Below are 15,412 nucleotides of genomic sequence, written 5' to 3'. Positions count from 1 at the left end.
TACTGACTCTTAAAGTCCCATCACTCCCATCCGCTTATTCACTGGATGTGCCTTAAACCTAAGGCTTCCTGAATTATCCCCTTCTCCACAAAGTTGTACTGGTCAGTGTGGTGTTGTATTTCTTGCAACCTCAGTTTGCATGTCCACTATCTATGTGGGAGGCGCCCCGAGTCTTAACGCCCCTCACAAAAAACACAGAACCTCATCTTGGTTCCTAATGAACAGTCGGGATCAACCTTTTCATCCCGAATATCCTGTTGAGGGTCATGATACGCCACATTTCTTGGATCACTACTTTGTGCATGTGCCATTGAACCTTCCTTCCTTCACCAATTACAACGTGAGGACAGCGTAGCATTGTGATGCCCATGCCATTACCCACACCCAGAACCGGTCCCCAATTGCTACAGTTGCAGATCAGTTGCAACGGATAGCTATTACTATTAGGCGTAACAACATGGAGGATGAGGCATCGTACCAACGAAGCAAGTACACATGTGTATCTTTCTGTCATAGCAGGAAGCCATTAGCTCAAAAACAATGATAGCAACAATCAAAGATACACGAACGAAGACCAGGCATGATTGCGTGGTATATGGGTATGAAATAAGTCTGAGATCAAGTCAGCATGTAGATTTGGAAGGTCATGAGATGAGATCGTGAAAGTCAAACATCGTCGCGAAGGTACAGCACACACTCAGCGACGCTCCGAATCAAAGAACGCCACAAGCTGTCCTACAGGAACCTTCTTTCCTGGCCCCACTAGAGGCTTCTCCTTACCCCTCTCCGTTTTCCCCCGTCGCAGAACAAGTGGATCCACAAATTTATTGGCTTGATCGCCACCAAAAGTGCTATCCGATCGGAAGTCAATGGACTGCGATCGGAAACGGTGTTTTGACTGCGCAGACACCGCTTGGTTGCTCTGCAATGGATTCGGGTACCCATTATAGGTGGACTGCGCGCGCGTACGATTACCCGGGCTGTTATTCGCAGGCGTAGCGCTCGCCAAATCACCGTTGCCGAGTTTGGCAGCAGTCATCGCACGGAATGCAGATTTCTTCCCCAACGTCTCGTCTGCGGCATTTTGGTAATCGTCGTCATCGTCTTCACTGCTCTCTGCTGTAGAGAAAGACGCCATGCCGAGGCCCGAACGTTCGCTCCCGTAGTCAAGCTCGGTTTCAGGGGGCGCTACGATGGGTCCACCGAGAGCGACGGTGTATCGCTTACGCGCTGCTTGCATAGGCGAAGGACTCACGCTGCCTCGATGGGGGCTGTGCATGCTGGGAGCGGGCAGGCCACTCAGACTAGGAGATGGCGCGCGGACAGGTGGAGTGATTGCGGCGGGGAGTTCCAGCGGACTGGACAAAGCTGGTAATCCGGAAATTACCATTGATGCAGGACGTGCCGGTAGCGGAGGCGAGCTGGCTGGAGTGTGAGGTGGGGATATTAGTTCTCCCGGGCTAGTGTAGTCGCCTGTTGGATATGGAAGACGTGTCCTGCTCGCTGACGGTGTACGACGGGTGGACACACGAGCGAGGGGTGGACTTGTCGACTCGCGGGCTGTAAGGGATGGTACTCGGCGAGGAGTGGAGAGACTGTAGATATTTTCTAGAGTTGATGTGGTATTGGGGGATGAGAATTCGGAGATTGTAGTGTCCGCTGCGCTAGAAAAGGTAGGTTCATGAGGGCTGACGATGGATGACTCCACCGGAGGAGGGGTGGTGCTCATGACTGGCGAGCTACGAATGGCGCTGTTAGACGAGAGAGTGGCAGGTGATGTCGCAAGGCGGGTCATCTCTCGGCCAAGCTCCGACATTCGTGACTGTAGCTCAGTGACGTCTCCTTGAATAGCAGCCAACTCAGATTTAGGAGAGGGTTTGTCGTTGTTGGAAGATCCCCCCTCCTTGCTGCATTGGTTTTCCTTATCGACCAGCCAGCGCTCGACATCACCCATGCGTTCCTCGAGTGCACGCACGTGGGTGACGCTCCACCTCTCAAGTTTCTCAAAACGCTTTGCAATCAATAGCAGTGTACCTGGTACATCCAGAGTACCCGAGGGTGTGAACGAGGCGTAAATTGGAGGTGGTTCACGTGCAGGCGAACCGCCAGGAGAAGTCCCTCTCTGAATCGAGGCGGGCGAGAGGTTTATTGGAACTTGTGTGACACGGGCAGGAGAGAGGTTGACGGGTGTTCGAATTGGAGTCGGGGAGGTAGGAGACGACGTGCGAGCGGGAGGGCCACCCGGGGGTATCTTCAGGTTAAGGTAAGCGGGGTTGGTATATTTGCTTGCAGAACAGGCAGGCCATTCGTTGTCCTTTCCTTTAGCACTCTTCGTTTCCTTTTCACGAGCCTTAGTTTCTTCTATGACTTGCTGAGCTGGAGTGAGTGGTTCTTTATCTTTTGTAGGAGTCAAGCGTGCTTTGGCGGCTGTCCACCAACTGGGGCTACTGTCCTTCTGAGAGTGCGCAGGAGAGGGAGGATTTGGTAACGTGTGTGACCTACTTCGAGGAGGGGGAAGTGACTGTGGAGAACTATTCATCATAGAGAGGACACGTTCCTCCATGGCTCGCCTTTCTTCTGCTTCCCGTGTGAGGATACGTTCGGCTTCTCGTCGACTTCTGTCGCGCTCTCTCTGAGCTTCAGCTTCTAATTCGTCATCAGACGGAAGAGGTCTGCCTGTTATTGAAGGACTGATGAAGGAATTGACACGGTTTGCGAGGTTCGCAGCGAACTGAGTGACTGAGGTGGACGTAGGCGACCGGCTGCGTGGCCACGTGAGATCTTGGTCTTCTTCATCGTCATCATCGTCATCATCTCCGGAGTGGCTTTCATTTGAGAATCTTCTGTGAGTGAATTCATTACGAAGGGGCGATGGTGGCCGCCGGGGTGATCCTGGGGCGTGCCCGGGATGGCCATAGACAGGTTCGGGCTGAACAACACATTTAGTCGCCTACTCAGCAGCAACAAAAAATCAATAAGCGATACCAAGTTCAATGATGTTGGAGGCGGTAGTGCTGAAGCCGTCATGCGCCGCTGATGATCAGGCTTGGGGGAAGATAGGGCGTTGAGATTGGCGAGACTGGGTGACAAAGATGTGGAGGATGCGGTGTTAGAAATTGAGTGCGATGAAGCGGCCTGGGAGGCCATGATGAACGGTGGGCTAATGAGGCGTGCTCGCCGTCTCGGCCGACGACGAGAGTCCTTCGGTCACGGTTGAACTTTTGGACGATCAATTGAACATCTGCATGCGTGAGAAATAGGTACCATAAGGGGGGTCAGCATTTAATCAGTGCTGCGATTTACGCAATTTATGCGAAAATAATTTTTAGCACTGAGTCTGGACTAGCTGGGTTGTTATAGAGAGGAATCATTTCGAACTTTGCAACAATCGGTTTGGTGCAACTCTCAGAGAGAGAGTTAATTCCATGATATCGCAAACATGGACTCGAGACGCGCCGAGACGTACGCCTACTGTTTTTTATCTGTTATTTTTGTGATGTATTTGGCCAACTTATTACTCCTTGGACAGGCTCGAGGCGCTGTCCGCCTACATACAAACTCAGAAATCTCTGTTGAGTCGTGCAGAGGCAGACATAGACAGACTTAGGAAGCTCAGGGCAGATGCCCTTAGCCAACCGAAGGCCTTCACCGAGAATATCGGTTCGAAGGTATGCAGTTTACCGCGCGGTTAATAGCACATCCTCCCTTATTATTTTACAGTTCAACAGCCTTGGTTTGAGGTGGTCGGAAAATAATGAGTGTTCCGTATCTCCCCTTGCGAACGAGGTTCATTGGCAGGTCTTCTCCTCGGCTGGTAGGGATTTTGTCTTTTCATTTACCTTCCTGCAATCTTAAATCCCGTCTTCGTCGCAGACCCTACACCTTTACGAACTTTTGCAGTCCGAAAGCGTCTCGCACACACGGAATGGAGCGTGCCGCACACCACTCAACACTCCCCTCTTTCTGCCCTTCAACAATTCGTCAAAGATGCACGGCGAATCATCATTGACCCCGTCTTGGGAAGCTTAGACCCTGAAAACGCACTCTATCTTACGTCTAATTCTAATCTTACCGCATCTCCATTCCATGCTAGTCTCGATCAGCCTACGTTATCCGAGGACGAAGGCATGGAGGAAGAGAAAGAAACAAAATTACCTCCCGTCCAAGAATCCTTCACAGCTACGCGCAGGCGTGAGCGTGCACATGCGAAGATACAAAAACTCAAAGAGAGAAAGATTTCGTATAACGCTGCCACTGAGAATGCAGAGGTGGCTGATGCAGTATTTGTCAGGAATGATGTAGATGACGAGAGTGGGGAGGTTGATATCAGCGAGAGCATACTATGGCCATCAGGCAACGACAGTACATCCATTGATTCCACAAGTACGACTGTTCCATCTACCCCATCCACAATAGCACCACCAGAGCCTGCTCAGCCTTTACCATCATGGTCCAAGAGACGGACTTCGACTATTAATCAACGCCTTGTCACACAGCCTGACAGCCTCAATCGATCTTCCCGTTCGCGCAAACCCCTCCAGCCTCAGTCACTCGACAATAACCTGGAGGCCAGCGCCGAATCCATGTCAATCACCATCCCCCCTCTTTCTACTCTCGGAAAACGGTCTCGTAACTCAACTGACGTCAAGAATATCAACCACAAAGTTAAAGCCGAGCCGTCACCACCCGCACCAGAAGCAAAAGCATATACAGACAAGCCAAAACCCGAGACTTATAAGCAGGCATGGTCAATATCCGAACAACACCTACTTGAACGGCTCCTCGAGGAGATTCCAGATGGTGAGCGCAATCGGTGAGCGTTGATCTTCTCGTCTGCTTAAAAGACTCAAACCGTCATAGATGGGCAAAAATCTCGCAAGCCATGGATGGTCGCCGGACACCACGCCAGGTTGCGAGTCGCGTTCAAAAGTATTTTGAGAAGTTGAAACGCTTTGGTGTTGGGGTTGAAAAGAAATCAAAAACAAGTTCTAGGAGTTAATCTTTCTGTGTGCGAGATATGCAGTCTTAAGTTTATTGGGAGATGTCGCAAACATTCCATTGAACGATACATAATAAAGAAGGAACAGACAGTTACCGCCATTCTACTGGGTTTAAGGATACTGAGCACTTTGAAAAAGACTATGCACGTACTGGTACACGCTTGTATGCCAACTTATTATTGTCTTTGATAAGATCGCAGTCACACGACTTCTTCGGAGGTACTTAGCCTCATTCGTCACTACTCAGTACTCATCCGCGAACCGCAGTAATTTTTCTCACCATCTACTCCACAATACTCCTAGAATTGCCTAGAAATCGACCTTTCAAGTCTCAGAAACATAATGTCGACTCAAAGCTTTGATCCCAACAATGCTCAGAATCTCATCGAGGTAGACCAATCGTCTCCACACGATCTTCCTGTGCTCATCATTCGTTCTCTTTGCTTCATGGGAGCGTAGATAGAGAAGCAGTGAGTGCCGAAAGACACTTGGGCGTCTAGCGCAGATTGATCTATGCCAAACTCGTCAATCTCCGCAGATTTGCAGTGAAAGCGGTCGAACATGCTCAGGTGCGAGAGTGTCGGGCTATTCAGCCTTTCACTGCAGCTGACACCATTATGATTGGGTAGACATACTGGAACCTGCTCGAGAAAGTTCATCCGCGTTCACTCAAATTGACAAAGTGAGGCTCTTCTATTCGAACCACACAGCGGCTCATTTGAGTGGACAGGCTTGACGACGAGATATACGAACATACCATGTCGACGTTCCCTGAGTTCAATGAGGAAAATCATGCACATCTTGTCAGGCTTGACGAGGACTGGCTCAAGAGCGACATTGGAAAAAAGAAGTGGAGAGAGTTTTGTCAAGTGTGAGTGCTATCGGTATGTGTTGAGACAGCTGACAGCTCGACCCAATTACAGGTATGAAAAAAAAGTGAAAGATTACAATTTTGGGTCTCTCATCCGCACGGATGCAAGGAAAGAGTACGGGGAGACAAACACCATCTTCGGTATTCCCAGTATTCTTTGTTGATGTCCCTGATGCGAACCTCATGACGTCTAGTCACACGAATACAGTTCTACGCTATTGAGGTGAGTTTAGAATCACCCCAATCACCGATGATCTTACGGCTTTCTTCACTAATAAAAACTTTCTTCGTATGCCCCTAGATTGCCCGGAATCGGCTGGGACTAAATGACGGAGCACATGAAATTGCCAAGGCAGATGCCGAGAAGGAGAGGTTGAAGAAGGAGAAAGCAGCGAAGAAAAATGGCACATCATAGCAACATCCTCGCAAGGCTATGTACTGTTTCTCCTCAATATTGTGTAGCCTTTGTGAGTAACTCGTCCTCTAACAATGAGTACCCCTTGACGAACATCATCCAGAGTAGTTTATTAGAAGTCATCACATTTTTGCGGGATTTTCCAGGCCCGGGATGTCTGCTTGTTCATATGCATCAGATGATGCGTAATTCTTTCGTTCCTCGGTGGCATCCAAGTGCCTGACTTATCTACAGCCCAACGACGCCCATCTGGAGCGCTATTTATGCTTCCGTCCACTCTACTTCCACGCCTGTCATGACACCGAGCAAGCACTGCAGTAAATACCTTGGAGTGCCCGGCAGCCACAATAATATGTTTCAATCGATCGTCACCCCTCTTTCTCATTGTTTCACCTTTCTCCACTAATTTACAGCCCAGCCCTACTGCAGCCCTCCTCTAGGTCCACGACAAATGTTTATGCTTTGTACCCCAAGAGTCATGAAAGCTTACTATACGGCAGTTGCCTTACCCTGCTGGCATGAGAAAGAGAAGCTCATCTCTGACGGGATAATGTCGAATGACGTCGTTGCAAATCTCTCATACATCATATTCCATCGCGCTACTGATACGAGTGCTGTGGCCTACGTACGACGAATGCATCGCTGCATTCAGTGAGTGCCGCTAAGTAGTACTCCATCTTCTGTGACTGCAGACAGCAGGGGATCTCCAGCAATGAGGTCCCCGACGTGAGGGGGAACCGCGTGAATCAGAGAGGATAACGCCAAGTACGACTCGTGTACGCACCTTGTGAGCCCGAGTTTGTGTCGTTTTTCTAGTTAGACTTCCGATGTAGTCTTATGAATGATAAACGTGAAACCTACGACTTCCGTCACGTGATGTGACAGACCGCGTGTTACTCATTCGCGTCGAGCATCGCAACTCCTTCTGCTCAGCGTCAAAGCACTCGCCCATGGATAACGATGTCGTTTCTATCCACTCGTCCCATGAGTCCGGCCTGGAAGAAGTCGACAGAAGAGCTATTCTCGAGCCCGTCGTCCAACGAGTCGTTGATGCACTTGGTGGTTACGAAGGTGGTGCCTACCGTATGGGCGATGAAGTCAGCGGTTGTCTCCGAGATCTGAAGAAACTCTGGCGAAAGGACGACACGGATGACGAGCGTACGGTCGCGCGCATATTTTGGGAGACCCGGGTCCTCCCAAACGACCTTGTACCGATACTGTTGGCAACTGCAGGCAAGGGACTTGTAGAAGACAAGCGCGCCATCGCATGTGCAGACTTAATGACTGCCATGACCTGGCCAATTGACATGGCGGAAGAGCTGCAGGAGCTGGATGAGGAGCTTGATAAAGGGACGGACTATACCCAGCTAATGTTCAGCCACCTCAATTACAAGGCTGCACTTCTGAAGCCAGGCGTCATGCAAGCTCTCTTTGGGATTGTTCTCCCCCCAATTTCAAAGCCTGCAAAGGAGAGGAAGGAGCGCGACGGACAGATAGTGAATCTGATTCTGCATCTCATCCGGAACTTGATATTTATCAAGGACCTCCCTGCAAATACGCACCTGAGCGCGGACCAGGTGGAGTACTCGAGTTTGCAGACTAGACTTGTAAAAGTACTCTCGGAGACACACACGCTGGACTTGCTTCTGACCATTGCTGCCAATACGTCCAATGATCCTCTTTTCAACGCATCAAATACTCTTGTACTCGAGATATTCTATTTGTTATTTCGCGGCGTAAAACCTCATCTACTGGCCGTAGACCAGTCAAAAGTGAAGTTCCTTCCTATTTTTGTTTGCTGCATCCTGACGCCACTCCAGCAACCAGCGCAAAACCTTCATCGGCTGCTTGCTGCAGAGGACAAGAAAAAGAAAGACTTGGCAAGGAATGCATCTTCACGGCACTCCCGTTTTGGGACAACTATTTCCGTGCAGCTTAGGCCGGGCAAGAAACCAGTAGCTCCAGATGTAGACACCGAAGGTCCAAACGATCCAGCCTCTAGTTCTAGGCCGCTAGTCCTTCATCGCCAAGCAGCTATCACACGAGAGTCTGGAAACGTTCTCGACTTTGCCAAGCGTTCTAAAGCTCGCAAAAGCAACAAAATTGACGAATTAGCCCGCGAGGACAATCTATCCGTCGAAGCCAAGATAGTCCTTCAGGGTTTTGCTCGCGAGTCTGTGGAGTCATCGTTTAATCGTTTGTATAGTCAGTTTCCATACTCCCAGTCCTCCTCATTCTCTCGGCAGCGTTCCTCCGCTCTCTGCTCAAGGACATCAAGTCCGAACGCCCGAAGATCAAAGAAAAAGATCATCTTCGGTTGCTCTACGTCACGAAGTGGTACCTTGAATTTTTCCTGACATCCCGGTCCAACGAAAAGGCGGCCGAAGGACAGCGAAAATGGAACCTCGGGCTAGTGGCGGAAGTTACCGACCGTGGGTGGATCATTTGGGTCTTGAAGCGGATGAGACAAGCTATGGATGAAAAGGTATTGTGAAAGTCAAAGCTATCACCTGTTACGGTCGCTGGCTCACATTAGCTTTTTTTTTTCAGCCGAAAATGTGGAATGAGCTGCAAGCGGGAATAGAGTGCCTTACTCAACTCCTTCTCCTGATCGACGTCATGTCTTCGTCGGTAATCTCCGACCCTCAGCTCAATGAGGCTGCAGCTGTTTTACAACAACAGTTGATTTATAATGGCGACGTTCTTGACATTTCACTTGAAAGCCTTCGATCTTACAAGGAGGGGACGCAATCACTAGCCTATCTCAATGCCAGTGTGCACCTCGCTTACGCATTGCTACGGATGTTGGAACGGTGGGGGAAAGAGAATACTGGGGCAGTGTACGTCAGGAAAAAGAAGCCGGGTAAGAGGAAGACCACGGGTAAGCCATACATTTTCCACCTTCAGTGTCATTTTAAGTTATCGCAGGTCAGGGACTACTAGCTGATGAAGACGGGGTGCCTGACGTTGAGAACGAACCTGATGGGGATAGCGAGGAGGAGGTCGTCCACGAGACAATGTTCACCTTTGATGCCTTCGAAATGGTGTGTCGCATGATCGAAGCGGAACATTGAATGACAGTTGGTTGATTGATGTGCAGAAATTTGCAAACTCGGCGATAACGAAGACCCTTCTGACATATCTTTCGCGTTACAGGGACTTCGATTCCCCTGAGTTCATGAAGAGGGTGGTCAACTTGATCCACCGACAAGCCGTGAAAGCTAAGGCAGAAGGGCTATATTTCAACGTAAGTTGTCATTATGTGTTGATTGTTTCTTGGTATACAAGTTCTTATAGGTTTCGACACTCCATCTATTCAAAACGATTCTCGATGATCAGAAGTCATTGCCGAAAGACCAGTCGTCCAAGGACCTTGTGAAATTGGTCAATTTCATTTTGCACAGGTTCTTCAAGGCGTTGCAAGGAGAGCCATTCCTCGCGGTTGAGGTGAGGTTTTCATTTTTGTTATCTCACGTACTAACGCTCAATGCTTATCTGTCTCAATCTGAATCAGGCATTCTTCCCCAAGAACCGCGGACACTGGAAACTGTACTCGAGCTGGGAACCGGAACGCAAAGGCCGCCATGAGCGCGAGATAGTAGAAGATACCAACTTCCCTCCCGAGGTGCAAGTGAAGAAGGGTTACTCGTGGAGCGAGCAAATCGGGATTGCGATAGCGGCCCTAGTAGACGATGGAAAGACCGAACTTATAGAATGGGTCAAAGACGTTCGTAATCATATCAATCATCTTCACCGAATGACTCTGATCATGTTTCAATTGTAAAGATATTGGTGCTAGTCATTCGTCAACGCAATAAGATTATCGAGGGGACGGATAAAAAGCCCAAAGACGGAGACCCCGACCTGGACGACGATGAACAGAAGAAGTTGACTCCTTCTGCAGAAGCAATCTCCAAATTTCTCGATTACTGTAGGTGATTCTGGATAACTTTTACTCTGCGCTAACGCCTTTTCAGTAATACCATATATCAGCGATGAACATGCGGAAGCCGCAACGAAGAACTCGATATTGAAGCTCATGTTTCGACTGTTAAAGTTCACCATTTATGACGACGGTTCGTTCTTTCGCGAACTTTTGAGCAGCGGCCAGCTGATCAGTTTATAGATGGTGACGAGTTACAGTGGGCTGTTCCAGCAGTGATTCCTCCTTCTGACCTGCTGAGCAGCATCAATGTCATTGATCAATTCCTCCAACATCCCATTGACCTTGACGGCAAGAAGGCTTCAGAGCTCATGAGCAAGAAGTCCCGCCGGCGACGGAGACGACGATCACCCTCTAACTCTGACGTCGAGCTTATTGACGATAACGAGCCCAAGCGCAAGAGACGGGAGAAGAAAAAGAAGGAAGAAACGCAATACAAGTCAGCACAGTTCATTGAGGACAGTGATGCAGAGTACGGGGATATGGAGGCCTTCCTCGAAAGGGAAAAGGCATTAAGAGATAAAGCTGTCATGGCAGCCGCACAAAGTGGCAAGATCGGAACCATGCGAGCGACGGGAACTAAAAAACGGCGGAGAAAAGGTAAAGATGTTGAGGCTAGGAAGCAGGGTAATGTGGGGAACCCCGAGAATCAACCGGCAGGAGAGTCCAGTGCCGATGAAAATGTCTCAGACGGTGAAGATGACATCCTCGGGGCCATGCGGAGAAGTCGCTCCAGTACACCAGAAACTCCCGCACCTAGGACGCGCCCAAGACCGCGGCCGGTTCCAAAACGCTCTGCAAAGCGATCAATGTCAACGGACACCGTGAGCGAGGACGATGCAGGGATGGACTTGGCGGGCGTTCGACATACCGGGACGGGGCGGTTGGTCCTTTCTGAGGATGATGAACTGTAACAGTCCATCCGTCATGACCCCATGCCGTCATTCCGTTCATATGTAGTACTGATTTATCTTCATGTTTTGAAGTGTTGCACAAATGCCTATTAAATGCATCCCAGGGGCTGGTAAAACGGTAATTTATTCACCAGTGTTTCTCTTTTTGTTTCCAGCATTAGACCCGCGGAGTAACTGGTATGGTACACATAGGGGCCATAGAGTCAGTGCGAGCGACCGTGTCGATATCAGCCAGCGTTGCAAATCTGAGGATGATAAACGTGCAATGTTGAATGCACGTGGACAAAAGAACAATCATGTCTGAAACCGAACGGACCCGACTTACCACCTTTGCTACAGCGTCGCGGAGTACACGCGTCTAGGCACTCGGGGTTGCGATCAAATCGCTTCCAACGTGTCAACGTTTTTGCCATGGTCAAAGCCGACGACCGACCGCACCAGAGCAGAGCTCGTCAGTATCGGTCCATTCGCGATGCATCCATTTTCACTTTGCTGCAAGACTGTGTACTAGTGATAAGCAAATATATTTAACTGCGTTGTCGGATGCCACCTGCTAAATGCGGTGGGTGGAGGCGAGGTAAACTATATTGGTTCCATTCCGAAGTACTCTTGCTATTGCAAAAGGAGTAGGTGGCAACCTATAACAATTGTCCCCATTACAATTGTAGGCCGCATTATTAAAGTTTGCAACCTTCCCGAAGAGCTCATACTTACATACGAGGCGCCGGCGCATATGATGACCGTTCATCTCAAACATGTCTTCGGGATTCGACTCGGAGCTACATATTCTCTAGCCTAGGAGAAACATTGTCCCGAAGTCAATATTATCTGCTTCTCTGGCTTCAACTGAGAAGTTTAGCCGGATACCTCTTCCCATGCAAATCTCTTGGAAGTAAAAGCCTCATCATCTCGCTTAGATATGCCTTGAGCTTTCCATGAGGCTGGAGGAGAGAGTCCCGAGATAGCTTAATTGCCGGTGATCGCGACATCCGAGACCACAGGAAAGTGAAGATTAATGCCACCACGATCAGACTCGTGGCCGCGACGAGTGGTGGCCCAATTTTCCGACGGTACAGGAGGGGAACATGATGATGACGATGTCTTGGAAGTAGTTATCGCAATATGCAATGATACCTCGATCAATGAGTGTGAGCTTGGGATGAAGGGGCCATAAATAAATCGACGAGTGTCGAAAGAGGAAGGAGGATGGTCGGCCACTGGCCACCGAGCCGCGACCCCATATCGTGTGCGGTGGAATGTTCCACGCCTTGCGCCTATCAAAATTGGAACCGCATTAGATATTATGTATGGGGGGTCGATGGGCGACCTGCTCGCCCTTCGGCTCTTACATGCCTATATTGGAGGTTCCGAACCGCAGGGAAACAAAGCGCTCGAGCTAGGCTGGTGCCAGTCGCAAAATGGGTCCGTGTGTACCCTTGTTAGGCTTCGCTGCGGTGATTATTATTAGGTTGAACCTGAGTGGCCAGCGGCTAAGGATGAGAGGGACCCTCGAACGCGATTGCGAGGCGTTGAATTGGAGTGGCATGACGTACAAAGGCAGGACATTAATGCGGCAGACATACCCAGGTTGGTCAATAAATGAAGATCACCCAGTCACAGGCTTGGATCGGAAAGAAGTTTGGCGTGAAGAGACTTGCACAGCCTTCGCGTGGGAGGACGGGGATTGCCGATTGAATTGGTGGGGTTCAGTTTGAAAGTGGATAAACTACCAACTTGTTTAGTAGATGCGATTTGGAGAAAGGGTATAAAGACCCCGTCAATCACGGAGTCAGCTACTGGCAGACAGTCGCGTTTTTTTTTTGTGAATAGACCCCCCAAGGGTTAGTGCTAGTAGGACATTGGCGGAACCGGATCTCACCGAAAGGTATCTTGTGGGATATATTTTTCGATTAATTGAGCACCGATATATAACCGAGGTGGCAGGTGATTGGCACCTCGCCATTTCTGCGCGGATTCCCATCGAGCGGAAGTTGATAGCCGCTGGTCGATAAGCGTACTTGTAGTGTAGTAGGGAGCGTTGGGGGATATACATGGGGAGAGAGGGCTTCGATCTTATGATAGACGGAGTCCCTGAATGGTGACATGTTCGAAGCAGCCGTGGATATCCGAGGGTACTAGTGAGTTAATAGTTGTATGGTTGTAGTAGTAGCAGTAGTGGTATAATCACAGAAGATGAGTAGACCTATGTACGCTATAATTCGGGGAGTGCATCTCAGCGAACACTTCGCAATAACGAAAGGTCTGGAGAAGTGGCGGAGTATCGCGGAGTTCTGAGTTTTAAAATTGAGTAGATTGCACGCGGAAGTAGATTATAATATATTTTTGTTGATCGGGGATCAACACACGAACGCATCCCTAAGGCACAGCGGCATTAGCCTGATGGAACAACCGCAACTTGCCGACGGGGGAACTCTCTTGTGAAAAATTATTATCTTCAAAACAACATAGGAAGGTAAGTTGCGGTACTTGGGGTGAACCGCCGGGGGGCAAGGTAAAATAATTGTTCAAAGGATTTCCGTGAACACACAGACATTGTAATGTAATACAATGGAGTCGGAGAAGGTTCGTTGAGATTTGATTCAAGATTGCAAGGAATCAAGCTTGCCACCAGGGTCGCATTGAAGACATGTCGGCTGACTTTTCAAAGCGAATAATTCGGAATCCGAGGCACTGAATTCTTTTGGAATAGTTGCGATGGCTTGGGCGTCTGAGTGGAGTCCTTTCAACGTACGCCAACTATAATAACCGTCCAATCCTTTTTTTTTACAACCCCGAACTATCTTTCCTCTCCCAAAGTTACGTTATAACGTTACATGTCCTCGATGGCTCACTCCGCTGCTGAATCTGTCTCGTCACAACCCGATCGTCCAGAGCGCAGCCGTAATGCTAAAGCTCAAGCTCGCCATCGTGCAAAGCGAAAGGCCTACATCGAGCAGGTTAGCTCCATACGACGCGAACTTGACGCGTTTTCTAACTTTTCCCTTTTTTCAAGCTCGAGCAAACCGTCACTAAACTACAAACTGCTTTGGGCTTTACTCCAGACCAAGTGGCGGCTTTACCGCCCCCCTTGGTCAAAATTCGCGAGCTCGAGCAAGAAAATACTCGCTTGCAGAAAGAAAATGAAGAAATGAGACGTTTGTTGGAATCTGACCATCGAGCTGGTCATTTGTCCTCAGACTATCGTCGGCACTCCATGTCCAACTTCCACGACACTCGCAACTGTGACCGCGACTTCAAGAAACGCAAAATGGATGATCTCTACATGGTCTGTTCTTTTCCTTCCTCAACACTATTAGTAGTCTGACAACGCCTTTTACTTAGCCGCAAGACGCCCCTCATGGTGATCGTCCACCTCCACTTACCATTCCGCAGCCAATTTCCCATCACCAGTATGGCAATATACCCTCCCACAATGGCACATCTGGTCATGGCGGTGTTTCAGGCAACTCCTCCTCGCTCTTTAATTTGCACGCTCCCGCTTTTCATCACCTTCCTCATACTCCGTCCGGATCAAGTTCAACTTCAAGTCCTCCATTTTCGGCGAGTGCTTTTTCCTTGCGCGAGTGACGTAATGTCCTCCAACTCTATGAGAACTCTCTGGATCCTAGTGACCATTGTTTTCTGTTTCACCCACCAGCAGCCCACCCAAATGCAACACTCATCGCATTCCCCGGTCAACAGTCGTCCAAGTTCATTGTCGCATCACCCACTTCCAAGCAACTACCATTCCAATCATTACGGATCCGTCAAGGTTGAAGACGATCATTACAGCGTGAGTTGTACGCAATCAATATCCCAACTGCTTACAGACTGGTTTTCGCAGTCATCAAACCATCACAACCATAATGGGCCCTCAAACCATTACCACACTACTCTCCCTCCATTTGCCCAAACTGTGCCAGAAGCTGAAGTGGATAACTGGCATGCTTATTCGGCCGAACGTGCCCAGGTTCATCGGTAGAACCGAAATACGTCGGATTGTTGTTCTCTTCTTTTGGACTGATCGGTTTAGATGATACCCCCGCTCTATTGCTATCACTGTCTCGCTGCATCTCGACTAGCTCTCTTTGCCGCATCGCTATTTCTAGAGCCTACGAACAACCTACTACTTCTAATTTTGCGCTTCGCTATTGTAAAAAGTTATCACGCATTCTAGTGGATATATGTGCATGAATTGTATAATCTTGATACTCATTGTAATATAAGTAGGTGGTGTTATGAGTATTATTGTTGCGACTTGTATCTACG

The 15,412-nt window shown here is 49.2% G+C and overlaps 5 protein-coding genes across 5 annotated transcripts; 4 read left to right on the top strand and 1 right to left on the bottom strand.

Moving 5' to 3' along the window:
* Window positions 1-1,021: 1,021 nt before the first annotated feature.
* F5891DRAFT_908801 (uncharacterized protein) lies at window positions 1,022-3,027 on the bottom strand (the record flags this gene model as incomplete). The annotated part of the gene is made up of 2 exons (XM_041373591.1): window positions 1,022-2,929; window positions 2,986-3,027. Coding segments are annotated over 2 exons (1,950 nt in total), but the record flags the coding sequence as incomplete, so codon positions are not given.
* A 412-nt stretch (window positions 3,028-3,439) lies between these two features.
* Window positions 3,440-4,999, top strand: F5891DRAFT_1188960 (uncharacterized protein; the record flags this gene model as incomplete). The annotated part of the gene is made up of 5 exons (XM_041367076.1): window positions 3,440-3,462; window positions 3,530-3,668; window positions 3,721-3,814; window positions 3,874-4,813; window positions 4,861-4,999. 5 exons carry the CDS (start codon window positions 3,440-3,442, stop codon window positions 4,997-4,999), a joined length of 1,335 nt encoding a protein of 444 aa, XP_041225835.1.
* A 343-nt stretch (window positions 5,000-5,342) lies between these two features.
* F5891DRAFT_1188959 (DUF757-domain-containing protein) lies at window positions 5,343-6,286 on the top strand (the record flags this gene model as incomplete). The annotated part of the gene is made up of 8 exons (XM_041367075.1): window positions 5,343-5,390; window positions 5,460-5,470; window positions 5,539-5,569; window positions 5,630-5,682; window positions 5,731-5,871; window positions 5,924-6,012; window positions 6,066-6,094; window positions 6,173-6,286. The coding sequence occupies 8 exons, from the start codon at window positions 5,343-5,345 to the stop codon at window positions 6,284-6,286; spliced, it is 516 nt and encodes a 171-aa protein (XP_041225834.1).
* Window positions 6,287-7,172: 886 nt separating this feature from the next.
* On the top strand, window positions 7,173-11,388 carry F5891DRAFT_1034892 (timeless protein-domain-containing protein). Its single transcript, XM_041361787.1, has 11 exons — window positions 7,173-8,058; window positions 8,107-8,482; window positions 8,533-8,771; window positions 8,837-9,167; window positions 9,215-9,330; window positions 9,387-9,533; window positions 9,584-9,733; window positions 9,801-10,013; window positions 10,073-10,217; window positions 10,264-10,362; window positions 10,413-11,388. The coding sequence occupies exons 1-11, from the start codon at window positions 7,237-7,239 to the stop codon at window positions 11,141-11,143; spliced, it is 3,369 nt and encodes a 1,122-aa protein (XP_041225833.1). The 5' UTR covers window positions 7,173-7,236; the 3' UTR covers window positions 11,144-11,388.
* A 2,136-nt stretch (window positions 11,389-13,524) lies between these two features.
* On the top strand, window positions 13,525-15,412 carry F5891DRAFT_1034889 (uncharacterized protein). The gene is made up of 7 exons (XM_041361786.1): window positions 13,525-13,726; window positions 13,776-13,891; window positions 13,961-14,100; window positions 14,157-14,429; window positions 14,486-14,704; window positions 14,802-14,936; window positions 14,988-15,412. The coding sequence occupies exons 3-7, from the start codon at window positions 13,978-13,980 to the stop codon at window positions 15,123-15,125; spliced, it is 888 nt and encodes a 295-aa protein (XP_041225832.1). The 5' UTR covers window positions 13,525-13,726; window positions 13,776-13,891; window positions 13,961-13,977; the 3' UTR covers window positions 15,126-15,412.

The sequence above is a fragment of the Suillus fuscotomentosus genome (assembly GCF_016647785.1).
Source record: "Suillus fuscotomentosus strain FC203 chromosome Unknown F5891scaffold_28, whole genome shotgun sequence".
Classification (NCBI taxonomy): Eukaryota; Fungi; Basidiomycota; class Agaricomycetes; order Boletales; family Suillaceae; genus Suillus; species Suillus fuscotomentosus.
The sequence above is the reverse complement of the archived record's forward strand: the minus strand, read 5'-3'. Positions and strand labels throughout refer to the sequence as shown.